Source organism: Narcine bancroftii, chromosome 8 (genome assembly GCF_036971445.1).
Source record: "Narcine bancroftii isolate sNarBan1 chromosome 8, sNarBan1.hap1, whole genome shotgun sequence".
Lineage (NCBI taxonomy): Eukaryota > Metazoa > Chordata > Chondrichthyes > Torpediniformes > Narcinidae > Narcine > Narcine bancroftii.
This window is the reverse complement of record NC_091476.1, coordinates 4,243,532-4,263,401: the sequence shown is the minus strand read 5'-3', so window position 1 is coordinate 4,263,401 and position 19,870 is coordinate 4,243,532. Positions and strand designations below refer to the sequence as shown.

Here is a 19,870-nt window from a genome sequence, read left to right as displayed (position 1 = left end):
ATAACAAGGCACTGTAGAATCGACTTCCTCTCCGTCCCCCCCCCCCCTCCACCATCTCCTCCTCCTCACTCCCCTCTCCTCAGAGTTAGAATTTATTGTCATGAACAAGTCATGAAATTTGGTGTTTTGTGGTAGCGTCATAGTGCAAGCCTTCATATTATAGCCATCTTACAACAATAAATATTAAAAACATCCTCTTCCTCCCCTCTCCTCCTCCCTCCCCTATCTTTTTCTCAGAATTTCCAGATTCCTGATGGAGAATTCAGGCCTGAAATGTTGATTGCCTGACTTCCTATGGATACTGCGTGACCTGTTGAGTTTCTCCAGCATTTTTATGTAAGTATCCTAACTTCTCACCCTCTTTGCTGCCTTGCGTAAACACTGAATCTTTTGTCGACACTACACAGAAAATAGCCTGTTACACCAGAGTGCGTGTAAAGGGTAGATGTTTCAACTGCATTTATTTCAAGAGTCACTATTAACGCATTCTCACCTTCCATGTCCACTGAAAAAGATGTGCTGAGATTGGGCCGATGGCGAGCAGGGCGTTTGGAGATGGTGATTGGCTGTCGTTTCCGCGGTGCGGCTCGAGGAGGGGGTATTGGAGGAGCAGCATTTTCCTCTGGTGGTGACAGGAATATCTGGAAAATGGGGGGAAAAAAACAGCCACACTCTTTAAAAAGAAAATTCTGTCAATTACAAATAAAGGGAGGGTAGAGTTTCCCAAACTCATGCTATAATCTAGGCTCAGCATCCCAAAGAAATTTTTAAGGAGAACTCCATCAGAGAGATCCAGGAAATTCCTAGTGCAGGTGTCACATACGGCCAAATGGAGATCCCAACTGTGCTAGAGGAAATAGCAGAGTTACGGACCTCAACAAATTACTTTTCAAATAAATCACTGAGAACCAATCACTGAGGTACCGTACGGACAGTACCAATGAATCACAACTCTCAGCAAGAAGATGCCACCAACCATGAACACAACTCATAGATAATGTTAGTCTAGCGCCCTCATGTGGTCACACACACAAGCTCAGCAAGGCTTGCTCCACCAAATCACCAGGGTTATCACTGCTTCAACTAACGTTTAAATAGAAATATGGAGGAGGTCACAGCATTCCTTATGAAGGAGCCCTAAACCCAGGTTATCTTAAAGGAACATGAATAGATGTGAGGTAGGGTGGAGTTCCAGTGCTATGAGGGATGGAGCAATATTGCCCCCTGCTGCATTTGCATTGGGCAAGTGATCTATTCAAATTGTCAGGTGGCATCAAGCAAATCTCTTGAGTTTTCAAACTGCCTCCCTAGACTCACATTCCACCTTAAGCAATCATAGAAACATAGAAGATAGGAGCAGGAGTAGGTCATTCGGCCCTTCGAGCCTGCTCTGCCATTCAATGAGATCATGGCTGATCTTAAAGTTCAGTACCCCGTCCCCGCCTTCTCTCCATAACCCCTAATACTCTTATACTGAAGAAATAGATCTAATTCCCTCTTAAATATATTCAATGAACCTGCCTCTACTGTCCTCTGTGGCAATGAATTCCACAGATTCACCACCCTCTGGGTAAAGAAATTCCGCCTCATCTCAGTCCTAAATGGTTTGCCTATTATCCTCGAACCATGGCCCCGGGTTCTGGACTCCCCCACCATTAGAAACATCCCTTCCGCATCCATTCTGTTCAGTCCTGCCAGAATTTTATTGGTCTCTATGAGATCCCCTCTCAATCTTCTAAACTCCAGCGAGTACAATCCCAAATTGCGCAATCTTTCCTCATAAGTCATTCCTGCCATTCCAGGTATCAGCCTGGTGAATCCCAATGCCATTAGTGCTCTGTGATTAGTAAAGGAATGCTTAAGGTAGTCTGCAAGTGGGAAAGGAAGGTTAAGAATCACTGCTCTAGACCCAATTGCTACTGAAATATTTTGCCTGAGAAAAATGGTCATTAGCCCATCTCCTTTGGAGTTAGGAAACCGTGCACATAACGAGTTATGAGGTACGATTAAAACAATGGTTTTCAAACTTGTTCTTTCCACTCACATCCCACCTTAAGTTCTTTTCTTTGGCTTGGCTTCGCAGACGAAGATTTATGGAGGGGTATGTCCACGTCTGCTGCAGGCTCGTTGGTGACTGACAAGTCCGATACGGGACAGGCAGGCACGGTTGCAACGGAAAATTGGTGGGTTGGGGTTGGGTGTTGGGTTTTTCCTCCTTTGTCTTTTGTCAGTGAGGTGGGCCCTGCGGTCTTCTTCAAAGGAGGTTGCAGCCCGCCGAACTGTGAGACGCCAAGATGCACGGTTGGAGGTGATATCAGCCACTGGTGGTGGTCAATGTTGCAGGCACCAAGAGATTTCTTTAAGCAGTCCTTGTACCTCTTCTTTGGTCCACCTCTGTCTCGGTGGCCAGTGGACAGCTCGCCATATAACACGATGTTGGGAAGGCTGGAGACGTGACCCACTCAGCGCAGTTGGGTCTTCAGCAGCTTGGATTCGATGCTTGCGGATTCTGCCAGCTTGAGTACTTCGATATTGGTGATGAAGTCATTCCAATGAATCTTGAGGATGGAGTGGAGACAGCGAAGATGGAAGCGTTCTAGGAGCCGTAGGTGATGATGGTAGAGGACCCATGATTCAGAGCCGATCAGGAGCGTGGGTATGACAACGGCTCTGTACACGCTGATCTTTGTGTGTTTCTTCAGGTGATTGTTTTTCCAGACTCTTTTGTGTAGTCTTCCAAAAGCTCTATTGCCTTGGCGAGTCTTTTGTCTATCTCTTTATCGATCCTTGCATCAGATGAAATGGTACAGCCGAGGTAGGTAAACTGGTTGACTGTTTTGAGTTCTGTGTGCCCAATGGAGATGTGGGGGGGCTGGTAGTCATGGTGGGGAGCTGGCTGATGGAGGACCTCAGTTTTCTTCAGGCTGACTTCCAGGCCAAACATTTTGGCAGTTTCCGCAAAACAGGACGTCATGCGCTGGAGTGCTGGCTCTGAATGGGCAACTAAAGCGGCATCGCCACCTTAAGTAATCCCTTACTAATCACAGAAGATTTATGGCATAGGGAATACTTAAAGTGGAATGTGAGTTTCAGACGGCAGTTTGAAAGCCACTGCTGTAGCAGGAAATCAGAAGTACAAACAGAGGGCAAGAGTAAAGGAAAATCCCAAGAGATTTTACAAGTGTATCACCAGCAAAAGGGTAACTAGGGAGAGAACAGGTCCCTTTAAGCATCAGGCCACAGGAAATAGAAGATTTAAATGAATGTTTGACATCTGCATTTACTGTGGAGAAGGCCTTAGAGGCTGAAGAATCAAAGGAAAAGAACAGCAATGCCTTGGAATGTATTCACATTACAAAAGAGATGGTGGCTGATTTAAAGCAGAGTCAGGTGATAAATCCCTGGTCCAGCATATCTTAAGGCTGGGGAAATAATGGCAGAGGTGCTGGCAGAGATATTCACATCTTTTTCCAGGTTAGGTCATGGAAAAACGGAGGATGGCTAAAGACGCATTTATTTGAGAAGAACTAGGCAGGCAATGACAGGCCAGAAAGCCTAACATCAGGGGTGGAAAAGTTACTGGAGGGACAGGATCTACCAACATTTGGAAAGGCTGATTCGGGTTAACTGCCATAGCTGTGTGAATGGGAACCAATGACTGAGGAAGAGCATTGATGAGGGCTGGTTTGTGGATATTGTAAATATAGACTTCAGCAAGATCCTACAAGGCCAAAAAGTTAGATCACACAGATCTGAGATGAGCAAGCCAACTGGGTTCAAGATTGGTTCAATGGGAAGGAATATGAGAAGTGTCGGGATACAAGATTAACGCAAATAAAAGTGAAGCAATGCCAATGAATAATGCGGATTTCTCAAAATTTAAGAAAGAATCACCATTCAGATGGCAAATGCAAGCAATGCGATACCTAGGTATACAAATAAATAAAAACCTCGGCCATCTATATAAACTCAATTATTATCCACTAATTAAAAAATTACAGGACGACTTAGAGCATTGGAAAGACTTACCACTAACACTAATAGGAAGGATAAACTATTAAAATGAATATTTTCCCAAGGATACAATACCTATTTCAGGCATTGCCAATACACTTGACAGAGAAATTCTTCAAGGAGTTAAAGAAAATAATAAGAAAATTTTTATGGAAAGGGGGGAAACCGAGGATAGCATTAGATAAATTAACAGAATGGTATAAACAAGGAGGCTTACAACTGCCAAACTTTAAAAATTATTATAGAGCCGCACAATTAAGATACCTATCAGATTTTTATCAAACAAGGGAAAAGCCAGATTGGACTAGATTAGAACTAGATAAAATAGGGGAGAAGATACCCGAACATATATTATATAAATGGGATGAAAAATTGGTACAACATAGAAGTTCTCCAGTATTACATCATCTGCTCAATATTTGGAAGAAGATTCATGTAGAAAGGAATAAAACAAATGACCAACTACCAAAACTAATACTGACACAAAATCAGCTAATCCCTTTTACAATAGATAATCTTTCCTTTAGAGAATGGGAGAAAAAAGGGATCAAAAGAATAGAAAATTGCTTTTCGGGAAATAAATTATTATCCTTTGAACAAATGAAAGATAAATATAATATAACTCACGATACAGTGTTGGCATACTACCAACTGAAATCCTACTTGAAGGACAAACTGGGAAGCAGTCTGAGGTTACCAGAGGGAAGTAATTTTGAATATGTGATTACAGATACAATGATAATCAAAACATTTATAACAAACATGTATATTAAACTACAAGAAAAGGAGAATGAGGAAACAAATGGTAAAACTAAACAAAAATGGGAACAAGATCTAAACATAAAGATAAAGAAGGAAACATGGGACAAGTTATGCTCAGGAACTATGAGAAATACAATAAATACGAGGTTACGTATGATACAATATAACTGGATACACAGGCTATATATTACACCTCAAAAGTTAAATAAATGGGACCCAACAGTATCTGACAGATGTTTTCGCTGTAAAAAGGAAATGGGAACAACAATTCATGCAATCTGGACATGTGAGAAAGTGAAAAAATTTTGGGAAGATCTAAACCAGATATTAAATAAAATCACAAAAAGCAATATACCAAAAAACCCAGAGATCTTCCTCCTAAGTAACATAAAAAACAAAGAATTTGGACTTGATTTGGATGGTGCACAAAAAAGATTTGTTATGATAGCCCTAGCTGTAGCAAAAAAATGTATTATGTCAGCCTGGAAATTAGAAGATAACTTGAGAATACAACAATGGTATATAGAAATGAATAAATGTATTCCGTTAGAAAAAAATAACATATAATTTAAGAAATAATATTACAATATTTGAACAAATATGGGAGCCATACATGAAAACCTACTGGGGACATCTACCACCTAAAATGACAGAAGGAGAAGAGAATGAAAAGAACTGACTCAGTGGAATTTCTTGTTTATTGTTATTGAGTGAGAACATTGTTTGACGAGTTTAATGTATCTTAGATTCTGAACTTTAAATGAATGGGAGGGGAGGTAGGGAGGGTGGGATGGGAAGAGGGAGGGGGGGGTAGAAAACAACACTATATATTGGAAAAGGAAAATGTATGTATCTTGATCAATGTGGTTTATAGTGTGAAAAATAAAAAAATTTTAAAAAAAGATTGGTTCAATGGGAGGAGACAGAAGGTGGTTATTTTGGAGGCTGTTTTTCAAACCTGTGGTGTGCTGCAGAGATCAGTGCTGGTCTCACTGTTATCTGTGTAAACAATTTGGAATACAGTAAAAATCTTAAAATTCAATCTGCATGGGGACTGGGTGGGTCCAGATTTTCGGATTTTCCAGACTCTCAGGCAATGCATGTATATGCACATTGAGATGGTGGTGAAAAAGGCAAATGCTGGCATTTATTTCAAGAGCAGGGATGTGATGTGGAGTCTTTACAAGGTACTGATGAGACCTCACCTGACATATTGTGAGCAGTTTTGGGTTCCTCATTTAAGAAAGGATGTACTGCCATTGGAGAGGGTGATTGGATGATTCCAGGAATTAAAGGGTTATTATATGAGGAGCATTTGATAGCTTTTGGCATACATTTGTTGGAATTTAAGAGAATGGGGGTGGCGGGAGTGGGAAATCTCATTGAAACATTTTGAATGTGAAAGGTGTAGACAGAGTAGATATAGAAAGGTTGTTTCCCATGGTGGGAGTCTAAGGCAAGAGAGAGTAATTTCAGGATTGAAGGGTGTCCTCTTAAAGCAGAAAGGTGTAGGAATTTCTTCAGCCAAAGGGTGGTAAATCTGTGGAATTCGTTGCTACAGGCAGTTGTGGAGGCCAGGGCAGAGATTGATTGATAGGTTCTTGATTTGCCAGGGCATCAAAGATTATTGGGAGAAGGCCGGGCAGTAGGGCTGAGTGGTAAAATGGATCAGCTCATGATTAAATGGTGAGGCTCCTTTGTCTCATAGTCTTACAAAATCATGAGGTGCATAGATAATGCACAGGCTCAATCCCCCCAAGGTAGTGTCTAAAAACTAGAGGAAATACATTTGAGTGGTAAATTTTTTTAAAAAGTGACCTGAGAATCAACATGTAGTGGGTATGTGGAATGAGCTCCCCTGTAAATGGGAGAGGTGGCTACAACTACGACATTCAAAAGACATTTAGACAGGAACATGGAAAGGAAAGGTCCAAAGGGATATGACCTAAACCCAGGCAAATGGGACTAGCTCAGGTCAGCATGGATACGTCGGGCTGAAGGGCCTGTTTCCTTGCTGTATGATCCCATTGTGGTCCAAGTTCCAAGCTCATGTTTCACTACAGAAATGTAAGAAAAAGCGACAAACTGGAACACAGAATAAAGAGCAGTGGCCATTCGTCATCTGCTGGCTCCTGTTCATCTGTTACACTTGAGCAGTTGGGGTTCTCTGCATTCCAGTATTACTGGGAGCACAGAATTCTGTTGATATTCCAGTGTGGTATGAAGTTGGCTTTTGAATGAAATATTAAACAATGTCCCTTTTGTACTCAGGTCATGTGCAGGATTCCATTTGCTATATGCAAAGCAAGGCAGCCATACTGTAATATTTTTAATCCCCTGACCACATTCAGTTCAAGCAGAAACTGGCCATTCTCATATCAAGACCTTTCTGCAGATAAGATAACTTCAATGATACTTCACTGGCTGTGAAACATTTTAAGGTGGCCAGTGAATGTGAATGTCACCACATAATGAGGGTCTTTCGTCCACATCTGGTTGCAGCATGAGGAGAGACTCACGTGCCAATCTCCTGTGGGTACCCTGCAATGAGCAATCACTCGCAACGACATTCTCCCTGATCGTGTTTAAAGCTTAGGCATCCTGTGTGAAAATGACTCATTCTTGGTTGTGGGAGAAGTGAAATATGTTGAACAATTCTCAAGCAAGATCTACAACTAAGAACATTGCTGCTTTCACCTTTGTTCCCCTGCAGACACTTTCCTGCAGTGATCCATCACAGAACAACAAGAGTTGTTCTCATTTAGTCATTGAGTCTCAGGAAATAGACACCATTTGTCAAACCTCAAATGCCACCACAAACTGGAGGAACAACACCCCACATTCATCACTGCAGCCTCCAGTCAGAGTTCTTCTTCAATTTCTGATATCTCCCCCTTTCCCTGCCCCTTCTTCCAGCTCCCTACCCCTTCCCCTGCCTTCATCTATCAGAGAGCACCCCTACCAACTCCTCGGCACTCTCATTCAGCACTTCTCAGCTTCTGCACTCCCTCCTGTGTCTATCTCTTACCTGTTAGCCTGTGTCCCTCCCCCTGCCCTCGCTTGCTTCTGCCTGATTTTCAGTACTCCTGAAGCCCAAAACATTGACTGCCTTTTACTTCCTAAGGATGCTGCATGGCCTGCTGAGTTTTGCCAGCACTAGATCCCAATACATGCAGCGAACTCTACAGGGACCAGAGTGTAAACCTGGCCCTTCTGATCTGCAACTCTGATGGATGATGATTGAAATTCACTTGGGTATTATTATGCTGGATTATAGAGGGATAGCAAAAATATCTTCTTATTTTATGTCAACAATTGACTGAACAATCCTCAACGTTTCTCAAATTAGAGTCAGGTCCCCAGAAGGCCCAGCTGGCATTACATTAGCACCAGAGCATTTGCAAATTTCCATGCAATTCTGTACCTCCATTTCTGTAGTGACAAGGAGCGTGGGAATTACCTTTTCATAATGCTCAATCAGGATTTCCACAACAATGTTTTGAAACTTGATGTTCATCATGGCTGCGACTGTGTCTTCCTGTGGTCTCATTAGTGTTGGCCCAAATATCACCCCCAAGTTTGAAGCGGTCATCAAATTCTCCTTACTGTGGCTGCAAACACTGCAGAAGAACAAAATAGGGCCACTGGTCAACAAGCCAGAACAGGCATTAAGCAAACACACTGTATTCAAGAAGCATCTTCTACTGAATGACCTGGACAGTAGACTTGGTTGAGTGGTAGTCCTACTTCCCAACTTGTAATCTAAAGGTACAGGCTTAAATCCAGAAGGACCATTTTAGAAATACAAAACTGGTATTAGTGAGTTACAACACAGCTGTCAGTCTGCCATAATCTCAAGTGAAACATTAAATCTGCTGACGCTGAGATTGTAGAAAAAGTACACACACCCGGTCCCACAGCATCCATAGGGAGATATATTAAAAAGACACAGAAATGCTGGATATCTTTACCTCCTATGGACCCTGTGAGAACAGGTGAGTTCCTCCTGCATTTCTGTGTGTGTTTTAACCACACTCTCAATGCCTTTTAGAGAAGAAAACCTCCCATTGCGGCCATATAACGAGTCCCATATCATCCCCACTGTTGCTGAAGTGACTCAGCCATGAACTCACCAGTAAAGCACGATTAACATGTACCTGATGTGATGGGAACATCCACACCCTGAGAATGAGAGAAGGGAGAGGCATTGAGCCCATTCGACTTGAATAATCTAGCACTCCAGACAACTGAATGCCCTTTACCAGTGCAATCGAATCTTGGACACATCAATGTTTCCTCTAATCCCAGTGCAAGTCTCAGGAATCAAAATGATTCCTGGCTTCACCTCCTACCAGTCTAATAGATTAAAGGATAAATACTGGACTCAAGACAGTGTCAAACTACGGTACACAGGGTCAGGGTGGGTCTGTCTGCAGTCGGTCTCTGTCCAGGGGAGTTGGTGGAAGAGAGAACATTTGGCTCATACATGATGCTCCTGCTGTTGAAGAGACAAAGCCTACCATTTGGCCCAATTATAAAAAGGCTGGCAATATATTTGGAACAGTCCTGAAAGGCATGTATCTGTTTCCTGCAGCAGAAAGGCATGGAAGAACAGAACCAGACTTTCACTCAATACAGAGAGAGGGAAACAGCAAACACATGGACAGACCATGGTCTGAAACACTTTGCCTGATTGAATTGCATGAACAGGTCCAACAGGAAATTCCAAAAATGAAGTGGATGCTGTTTGGGTTAGAAATAATATCATCTAGGACAATATCTGGCACAACAATACTCACGTGGGAAACAGTGAAAACAATAAGAGGTTGTTAAATTTTGCTGACATTGCCAGTAATAAAACTCATCAACTTAACACTTTGGATATGAGGATTTAAATGAGATAATTGGCTCCTGACTTAATCAGGAAAGAATCTAAAGCTACAAAGTGTTCAAAGGATTTTATGCGCCAAATACTACACAAGTCTTTTTAACAACCAATTGTATTTCCTGTATGAAATGTCCATGACTAAAAATATTCCAGGGAGCAATTAACAAAACCTGATGGCAAATCACACAGCGGGATATTAGAAGGGGGGGGGGTGACAAACAGGTGGGCAGAAATTGTCATTTTAAGCAGCATTTTAAAGGAAATAGCAGACATTTTCATCCTTTTATCTTCTCAATCCCAAAAGTTGAACAACCATGAACAAAGCTCAAGACCAACAAGTCCCAGTCATACTTACTTCACAAGATGTTTAATGATTAGTTCAAGTATTTCCTGATTTTTCTCAGGTAGCTTGTACACCAAGGAGTGAATAGCACCTAGCCGATAATCGAGGTTGTCAGACTCTGCAACATAGTAACTACTGTCACAACGGAGCACACAGAGAAAGAGAGAAAGCCATTTATTGACAAATTCACCAGACCACAAACCACCCTTCTATCTAGAAAAATATGTTGGGGTGAAATTTCCTACAGTCAGTTTAAATGGCTATCTTCTCTACGAATATGCTCCCTTTCCAATATGCACTGAAACTTCCAGTCCATCCAGTTCAGGCACTTGCTCAGGACCCAATGTGTACGTGGCTAGAATGTGAGTGGTGCAACAAGTGGGGCTAATTGCTGAAAGAGGGGAAAGGTGGGGGGGGGGGGGGGTTATTTCTTTGGAATAAGCCTAAAGACTGCAAGTGACAGACACTCATCTTTTACTCTCTAGTCTCAAGAGATTCTTCTGCCAATTCTTTAAAATTCTCAGTGGAGGGTCTACTTTCCTTCTGATCTTTCATGTGAATTTTCATTAACATCCTAGGACCACTCTTAACCACATCAAGTACTGTGATGACCAGACCTCAGTGCTGGGTAATTTGCAGTGAATGCCTACATCATTATTAAATGTTTGACATGCTGCCTTCTGGATGAGGCATCTGCTAAAACTAATGACTGAAAACCCTGCCATCTCTCTTGGACAAAGTGGACGAGCACTGAGTGAACAAAATAGATGATGAGTCTTTGATCCATTGATTTAGCAATTCCGTAGAAACAGTTTGAAAATAAGCTCGTGAACCTTCATGAAATGGATGTTTTCTCATTTTTATCTGCACAGGATGCACAATATGAGAGGACCATCCAGCTTATACTGACCTGGAGGAAGCCATGAATTCATACTGAAAGCTGATTTCACACAGCCAATTTTATGTTGGGTCAAGTGCAATACACAAACATGCTGGAGAAACTCATGCCTTACGAAGGGCCCCAGGCTCAAAACATTGGTCACCCTTTTCATCCCATGGACACTGCATGACCTGTTCAGTTTCTCCGGCACGTTCGTGTATTGCAACCCATGGGAATATTTTGATTCATTCTACAGCAGTGTATTGTAGCATTGAAATAATAATATGGAAACAATCTCAAATACCAATAAATTTTATTTGGAAACTTAAATTCAGTTGACTAAGAAATAAAGTAGGATAAAATATAATGGAGACCAGAAAACTAACAGGCAGTTATTACAAAAGGTTCAACAAGGAAAAGAGATATTCCAATCTTATCTTAATGGGACCATGGCCGAAAAGTGGAAACCCACCATGTGCTCAACCAGGAGGGATTGGAAATAAAAATGACAGTCAGTGATTCCAACATGTTGAGAATAAATTTAAAGATAGAAAATTACATTTATTGCATCTCATAAAATGGAATAGGCAGGAGTATATCATTAGGCATCTAGAGTCTACTTCATAATCAATAAGATCACGGCTGAGGTGCTAACTAATGTTCCTCTCTGCCCAAATCCCCAGACATCTTTCTGGATTGAAAATGACTTGAATCTTGAATCTACTCCCTGACTGAGCTCGCACAGATCTGTAGCACATAACCCTGTGGATCAGGGGTGGCCAAACTACAGCCTGTGAGCCAACAATGGCTTGTTGCCCATTTTTAAGTGGCCCAGGGTGAATTTAAAAATAAAATTGAATATGACCCAATAGAATATAGTCTCTAACAATAAATTTCACTGCATGTACATTGGACTTGGTTTCAACAATAGGTGTCGCTGCCATTTTGAAAAACTACCTGTCCAACTAACTCAGTTAAAAAAAAGTTTACCTCAATTGATTGAACATGGCAGAACCAAAAAGGCGGAAATAGCAAGGGAGCGCCGAAAATTTCAGACATTGGGGGGAAAATGAATACTTTTTCACTGATGTCAAGGGAAGTGTGTTTGTTTGATTTGTAAGGGATCTGTTAACTTTAATAACCTATCGACAGGTTTACACCTCACTTCATTATCATTAAGGTGGACACTTGGGCCATGAACTGTATTCACTGACAGTTGTGAAGGAACGTTGAAGACAGCCTTGACCCTTTCTTCATCTGTTCTTATTTTGCACTCAGATTTTTATTTTGAACTACTTTTTGAATGAGAATTTTAGTTTTCTTGTATTCATTTAAATTAAATTTAAGAGCAGCAGAGATGGAAATGCCGACTGTAATGTGAGTGAATCATTAATGTCAACATTAAATTGTTCAGTAGTGTCATATTGTTATTTTGATAGAAAATGAATTTTTGACGGCACAGGGGTTTTCTGGTCTAAAAACAATTTCTTGCCGTGTTACTGCATTAAAACTCCTTATGTTTTTTCTGTATGTACCCCACAACCAAAAATGTTTAGCCACCCCTGCTGTAGATTTACCAACCCTGAGAAGAAACTTCTCATCTTGTATTACTCATGGGGATTCACAGCCGATACCAATGTTGCATTACCTGTTATCACCCCTTTTATTAACAGTTTCGGCACAGGTTACTACACAAGGTTGATGTCTTCTCCTTCTTGGAGGTCAATCCTCTACCTTTTTCACATTCCTTTCCCACAATAATGTCCTTATTTTGGTGGGGGGGGGGGGGGTTGCCTATTCCAATGGTACCTAACACATGCTTAGTCTACACCTGAAATTCTGTGACCAGCACCTGGGATCCATATCTTTCTGGGCTTGGAAGAAGGACACCTTCCACTTATCAGAATTTCACCTGAAGGTTACAATCAGGTTTGACTGGCTTTCAAAATAATACGAGGTAAATCAAAAAGATTAAGGGAATCTATTTCCATTGATGGGGGAATCCAAAACTTGAGGGAAAGCTTTAAAGAAAAATAAATAGATCCAGTGAACTAATAAAACTCTACATATAAAGGATGGTCACAATTTGAAAAATTTCCAACAAATTTGTCCATTCTTAATTTTAGGTTTGAGATGGACAGATTTTATTAACTAAAAGCATCAAAAGACATTGGGCAGTGGAGGGGAGGGATAGGGTGTGTTCAAATGTTTGGACTTGGTCCAGTGATGATGTCAGAGGATGGGAAGACAAGGATGATCCACATATTCTCCTAAAATAGAAATCCAATTGCAAAGTTAGCAGATGTGAAGGTTCAATGTGTTCACATCCAGAACAGATCATTGGATAATAATCAATGAGAGACAGCCTAGTATATTTTCCCCACCAGTTCAAGATAGTTGAGATTAATTGTGGTGTATCGTTAGGATCAGAGATTTGAAGTCAAACCCATGAGAGGTTTATCTGTATCCTCCCGATCAAAACTGGGGAACAGATGTACTGACTTATGTATGGAGTCAGGCACCTCCTAGGTGAAGACCAACAGTTTCTGAAACTTACTAGATGCAGAGAGGAGTTCTTTGTGGAGCTTGTAAGTCATCACTGGCTCTTCAAGATTCCTGTATTAAACCAAAAGCAGGTTTCATTCTTTATTCAATACAAAATGTCATAGCTTTGTACAAAACAGAAGGATCAACAATATTCATAACTCCAAAATCTACCTTCAGACCCACGTGCAAAACAAGACCAGCAGGATAGCAGGAACAATGATAGATCTAGGTTTTCTTTTCACCTGTAGCCAGGTGCAGTGAAACAACTTTGTCTGTGTGACATCTAAGGAAATTAGCCTGTGCAGAAGTGCACGGTAATGCAAAAACTCAAGTGCAGAATGTCATGTGACAGAGATGTCGACAATTTAGAATAAATAAATAATGAATCAAATAGGAAAACAAACCCAGTGCCAATAGCCCTGTAGTCTGTTCCTTTATGTTTTCATACACATGTTTCATATGAACGAAGATTTGCTGTCCTTATTCTGAAGCAGTGAATACTTTGATCCTTCTAACCATATTTAAATTATGTTGTAGTCACTATTGTCTAAATGCTCACATTATTTTACTTTTCGACTCCAATATATCCTTCTGTTACCAAACTGAATATCAAAGAGTGCCTTCTTGGACATCCGTCCATGGTCTTATGCACTGCCAAACTGAGACCACACACAAATTAGAGCAACAATCTTCCATCTGGACACCATCCAACTGGATGGCAGTATCATCGACCTGCTTTTGTTAAACCCATCCTTCCCCGCCCCCCCCCCCCCACACACACACAGCTTCCCCAGTTTCTGTGTGTGTGTCTCTCTCTCTCCCTTCCCCCCCTTCCCTCTGTCTCATTTCACAGAGCCAAAATCAATTTTCATCTTTCCTATTATCATATCCAATTGGTCTGTACTTCTGCCCCTTCCATTCCTCCCTCCACCCACCCCACAACCCTCCACTTTTATTTCTCCTGTGTTTTAATTCTGCCTATGCTTTTTCACATACCTTGAAGAAGGGCTCAGGTCCAAAGCATCTGTAATATATCATTATCTCCTATGGACACTGAGAGAACAACTGAGTTCCTCCAGCATTTCTGTGTTCAGACTTTTTATGCATTTGATCAGAATTCTTAACATATTTTGCCACAGCAATCTCCCATTCCCTTTACCTAACTCTTCTGACCAATTAGCTTTAGGGAAGTTGAAATCCCACCCAAACGTTATTTTACAATTTTTGTTCACTTCTCCACGGCAAGAAAGCAACTTAAAATATCATTAATCATAAAGAGAAAGTGCATTTTCTTTCTTCAGTCGCTCCTCCACGAGAATGTAGCTTGTAGAGTACTCCAATAATGTGGCTGGTTCTTTATTACATTTTATTTCTCTCCATATGCATTGATTTTATCATCCTTACATCCGCTTTTTTTGTACCTCCATCATCAGGTAACATGTTGTCCCCTCTAATGCTTAATTCCTGCTTCTGATTTTTCTGTAGCTGTGTCTAAATCAGTGGTTTTCAAACTGCCCCCCTAAACTCACATTCCACCTTCAGTAATCCCTATGCCATCAGTGCTCTGTGATTAGTAAGGGATTGTTTAAAGTGGTCTGTGAGTGGGATGGGAAGGATGAGAATCACTGCTCTAGACCCAATTGTTACTGAAATATTTTGCTTGAGAAAAGTTGTCATTGGCCCATTTCCTTTGGAGTTATGAAACTGTGCACATAATGAGTCAATGAGGTACAGGGTCTTCAAACTTTATCTTGCCACTCACAAACCACCTTAAGCAATCCCTTAATAATCACAGGCCACCTATGATGGAGGAATTGCTTAAGATGGAATGTGAGGGTTTTTTTTGGGTGGGGGGGTAGTTTGAAAACCACTGGTCTAATGAATGGCAATAGATTAAGAGATGGGGAAGTGCAGAGAGACCTAGGGGTACTTGTACACCAGTCTCTGAAGGCGAGCATGCAGGTACAGCAGGCGGTTAAAAAGGCAAATGGCATGTTGGCCTTCATATCAAGAGGGTTTGAGTTTAGGAACAAGGATACCTTACTGCAGCTGTACAGGGCCTTGGTGAGACCCCACCTGGAGTATTGTGTGCAGTTTTGGTCACCTTATCTAAGGAAGGATGTTCTTGCAATGGAGGGAGTGCAGAGGCGATTCACCAGGCTGATACCTGGAATGGCAGGAATGACTTAGGAGGAAAGATTGCGCAAATTGAGATTGTACTCACTGGAGTTTAGAAGATTGAGAGGGGATCTCATAGAGACATATAAAATTCTGGCAGGACTGGACAGAATGGATGCAGATGGGATGTTTCCAATAATGGGAAAATCCAGAACCCGGGGCCATGGTTTGAGGATAATAGGCAAACCATTTAGGACCGAGATCAGAAGGAATTTCTTTACCCAGAGGGTGGTGAATCTGTGGAATTCATTGCCACAGAGGGCAGTAGAGGCAGGTTCATTAAATATATTTAAGAGGGAATTAGATCTATTTCTTCAGTATAAGGGTATTAAAGGTTACGGAGAGAATGTGGGGACGGGGTACTCAACTTTAAGATCAGCCATGATCTCGTTGAATGGCGGAGCAGGCTCGAAGGGTCGAATGACCTACTCCTGCTCCTATCTTCTATGTTTCTATGTTTCTATAATCCCTACAGGCTCTGGTTTGCTCCCAAGCTGTGACTGCTTCTGGCCACACATTAAATAAATCACAGAGAGTTTAATTAGATTTAAATTGTATTTCCTCTTACTTTACAATGAACTATATTTTAAGCTGCATCCTTGCCATTAATGGCCATTATTTCCATGTTCTCTTTTATTTCCTTGTTTATATCCTAGTTGTAGTTTGTAAATCATTCCCCATTCTAACTAGTTTAAAGTCTTAGCACATGGATCCCACCATACCTTATATGGAGCCCATCCCATCTATGGATTCACTGGATTCAATGAATGCAACTCTTCTGTTGCCATGGGGGTGGCCAATCTCATTCACAGAGGTATACGAGGCTCTGGCCTAAGTGATCGATGGGCAAGGACTACTGATGCTGGAATCATTTACACTGTATGCCATTTTGATTCTACCTATAGACTCAATGACCAATGCAAAACAGTGACTCTAATTTCATGCTATATAAGAAAATAGAACATAATAGCACAGTACAGGCCCTTGGTCTTATGATGTTATGCGGACCTATACATATCCCAAAAAAAACTAAACCCCTCCCTATCTCATAACCCTCTATTTTTCTTTCATCCATCTAAGATTCTCTTAAATGCCCCGATTCTTCCAGCTTCCATCACAACCCCTGGCACACACAACTCTCTGTACAAAAAACATATGCTGATGTCTCCCCTAAACCTTCCTCCCTTCCCTTTGTGCAGATGTCCTCTGGTGTTTGTTACTTTCGCAAGGGAAAAATGTGCTGACTGTCTACCTTATGCCTCTCATACTCTTGTAGACCTCAATTACTACCTCTCATCCTTCTTCGCTCCAAAGATACAAGTTCTAGCTTTGCTAACCTTGCCTCATAAGACATATTTTTCTATCTCTGAACCCTCTCCATTGCTTCCACATCCTTCCTATAATGAGGTGACCAGAACTGAACACAATATTAAAAGTGTAGTCTCACCAGAGATTTATGCAAATTTATTCTACCATTAACCATGAACTCTGCCTTCAACTATAACCTTAAAAATTCAGTGTATTCTGCAGTGACCCTGGTAGAGGCTGAGAAAATGGCCCAAGGATAGTGTCAGGAAGGCACAACAGCACTTCTTGAGATGACTGAAGCGGGCAAGACTACCAGCCACCATTATGTCAACCTTCTACAGGAGCTATATCAAGAACCTCCTGACCAGCTGCATCAGTGTGGTACAGTTACTGCAGAGAAATGAATCAGAGGTAAATCCACACGACCATAAATTTGACAGAGAGGATTTCTGGAGTCTCTATCGGGATTGTTGTCTGAAGAGGGCGCATAAAATCATTGAGGACCCCTTCTACCCTGCACACAGCATCTTTCACCTGGTCTTGTCAGGAAACAGATACAGGAGTATCAGAGCCAGCACCACCAGGCTGAGGAGCAGTTTCTTCTCACGGAGAGAATGCTGAATGACCAAAGCAATTCCTCACACTAACTATCTGACTGCCATATTCATGAAACAATAATTAGTATAGCAGTTAGCGCAATGCCTTTACAGCGCTAGCAATCGGGACCAGGGTTCAAATCCAATGCTGCCTCCCATGCCTACATGGTTTTCTCCAGGGGCTCCGGTTTCCTTCCACCACTTGAAACGTACCATGGCTGTAGGTTAATTGAGTGTAAATTGGATGGCACAGACTTGTGGGCCAAAATGCCCTGTTACCGTGCTGTATGTCTAAATTTAAAATTTAAAAATATTTATTTCTTTGCATATATGATAATTATCCTGCATTTAAATTGTTTTTCAGTGTGTGTGTGTTATGTCTGGTTGTGTGTCTGCATATTTTGCACCGAGGACCAGAGACACTGTTTCTTTGGGTTGTACTTGTGCAATCAGATGACAATAAACTAGACTTGACTTGATGGAGCTTCAACGACTCCTGAACTCAATCTCCGTCTAATGAAGCCCAGAATACCAAAGGCCTTCTTAACTATCCTATCAACCTGTGCAGCGACCTTGAGAGATCTATGGATTTGGACCTCAAGGTCCCTCTGTTATTCAACACTTAAGTATCCTACCATTAACTATGTACTCTGCCTTCAAGCTTGACCTTACAAAATGCAGTGTATTCCTGCAAGTGACCCTTGCAGAGGCCGAGAAAATGGCCCATGGATATTATCAAATCCATTCCTACACCACTGATAGAGCAAACTCAGGACAAAATGAATGTTGGGAATCTGCCTATGACCAAAGTGCAATTGTAAATCATTTTGTTCAACTAATTTATGCTCACGAATCCTGTGAAAGTGGGTGAAAACAATGCCCTTGAGAGTTTCTCCAGGAGTCGCTGAAAGAATCATTATTACGGTACATTTTTTTCTATTAGCCATGAAAATAATTAATGACATTTTCTCTCCTATCAACAACATGTACTCAGTTTGTACAAGACAAGGAGATTTTGAAGTGTGAAGGTTCAAGGAACAGGGCCCAACACAGATCGGAGAGTACAGCAGTAATGGCTGGTGTGCATGGGCACAAGATGGTTTCTAAACAGCTGCGTTTTGTTGTGGCCAAGTCATGGAAAACAACATAATCAAGGACTGAGGGGAGAGGGGCTTTATGAGGCAGGGAGAGCATTTAAGGGGGCCTGTACCTTGGAGTCTGGAGAGAAACTGAACAGACAGCAAAGTAAAATACAATGCTGCCTCTGGAAAGCCCTCCTAGTTCACTGAAAGAAGTCAAGACCAGAGACCTCTCCCAGGTTACCATGACCAACACCAAGGCCCTCAACCCTACAGTTGGTTACATTGGCCTGTCTTCTTTCATTGCTCAACACCAAACTCGACTCCAGGCTGTCTACTGTAGGAAGAGATGGCCAGACAGATGGAAAAACAGAGAAGATGTGCTCAAACCTTTCTTGAAGGCCAACATTCCCACTGACTCGCAAGAATATATGGCCCATGAAAGCTCAAAGCATTCCAGATAGTATTGTGAACCTCACACAAAATGCCTGCTTAGGCAGAGGAACTCATCCACATCACCAACTCCACATTAACCCACCCTATCAGCTACGAACTACTTAATCTGTATAATCTACTGATCCCCTATTGGTCCCATTAGCTACCTCATGACCTGCAAACTCAGACTAGAAGAAGGTTGTCCTCAATCCCAAGAAACTGCCCAAGTAGTGACTGTGGCATGGGATCAATAAGCGGGGGAGGATCTGTCCAAGGCAAGATAAGTCAAAGAACCACAAAAGCAAGCAAAAAGAAAATGAAGACAACATTATACACAACTAGTGCGGAGCAAAATTCATTTTGTTTTTTAAATAAAAATCCTGTAAGTGGTTTCTTAGTCATCTGTAATTATATGTGTTTATATCTGTAATATATGGTGTGTTTTCAGTATTAGATGACTATCCAACTGCTCCCAAGCCAACATTAAAACTAAAGTGGAAACAATTGCTCTGGAGAACAGCCATCTGTTTCATGGCAATCAATTCAAACTTACTGGGAAAACATAAAGCTCCATCTTCTGGAATGAAAATGAACACATTTATAACAACTCTCATGTTAGTGCACAGAGCTGGTCACAATGAAATCTGCCAGCAAACAAAAAGTGTTTTTTTTTTATTTCTGACCAGTCCAAAGCTTCCATTGTCTTTCAACTTTGTGCTGGAAAGCTCCTTTTGGATTTAACATAAGGGCAGGCCCACAATCCAACACAATCACTCTCGGTTACCCAAGGCCCAGGCATTCCCTGAGAGAACTGATGAAAGCTATTACATCAGAGAAAAG

The 19,870-nt window shown here is 41.4% G+C and overlaps 1 protein-coding gene across 14 annotated transcripts in view; it reads right to left on the bottom strand.

The window, feature by feature from the left end:
• ophn1 (oligophrenin 1) overlaps positions 1 to 19,870 on the bottom strand; it is a 190,567-nt gene that overhangs the window by 51,742 nt on the left and 118,955 nt on the right. For all 14 annotated transcript variants that reach the window (XR_011342792.1, XR_011342790.1, XR_011342791.1 and 11 more), the window contains 4 exons: positions 13,445 to 13,503; positions 10,020 to 10,125; positions 8,237 to 8,396; positions 494 to 641 (listed from right to left, as the gene is read on the bottom strand). Coding sequence is in view for 9 of the 14 variants with exons in the window: in XM_069892713.1 (XP_069748814.1) it covers positions 494 to 641; positions 8,237 to 8,396; positions 10,020 to 10,125; positions 13,445 to 13,503 (473 nt within the window). In the remaining 5 variants the exon portion in view is untranslated. The remainder of the gene's footprint in view (positions 1 to 493; positions 642 to 8,236; positions 8,397 to 10,019; positions 10,126 to 13,444; positions 13,504 to 19,870) is intronic.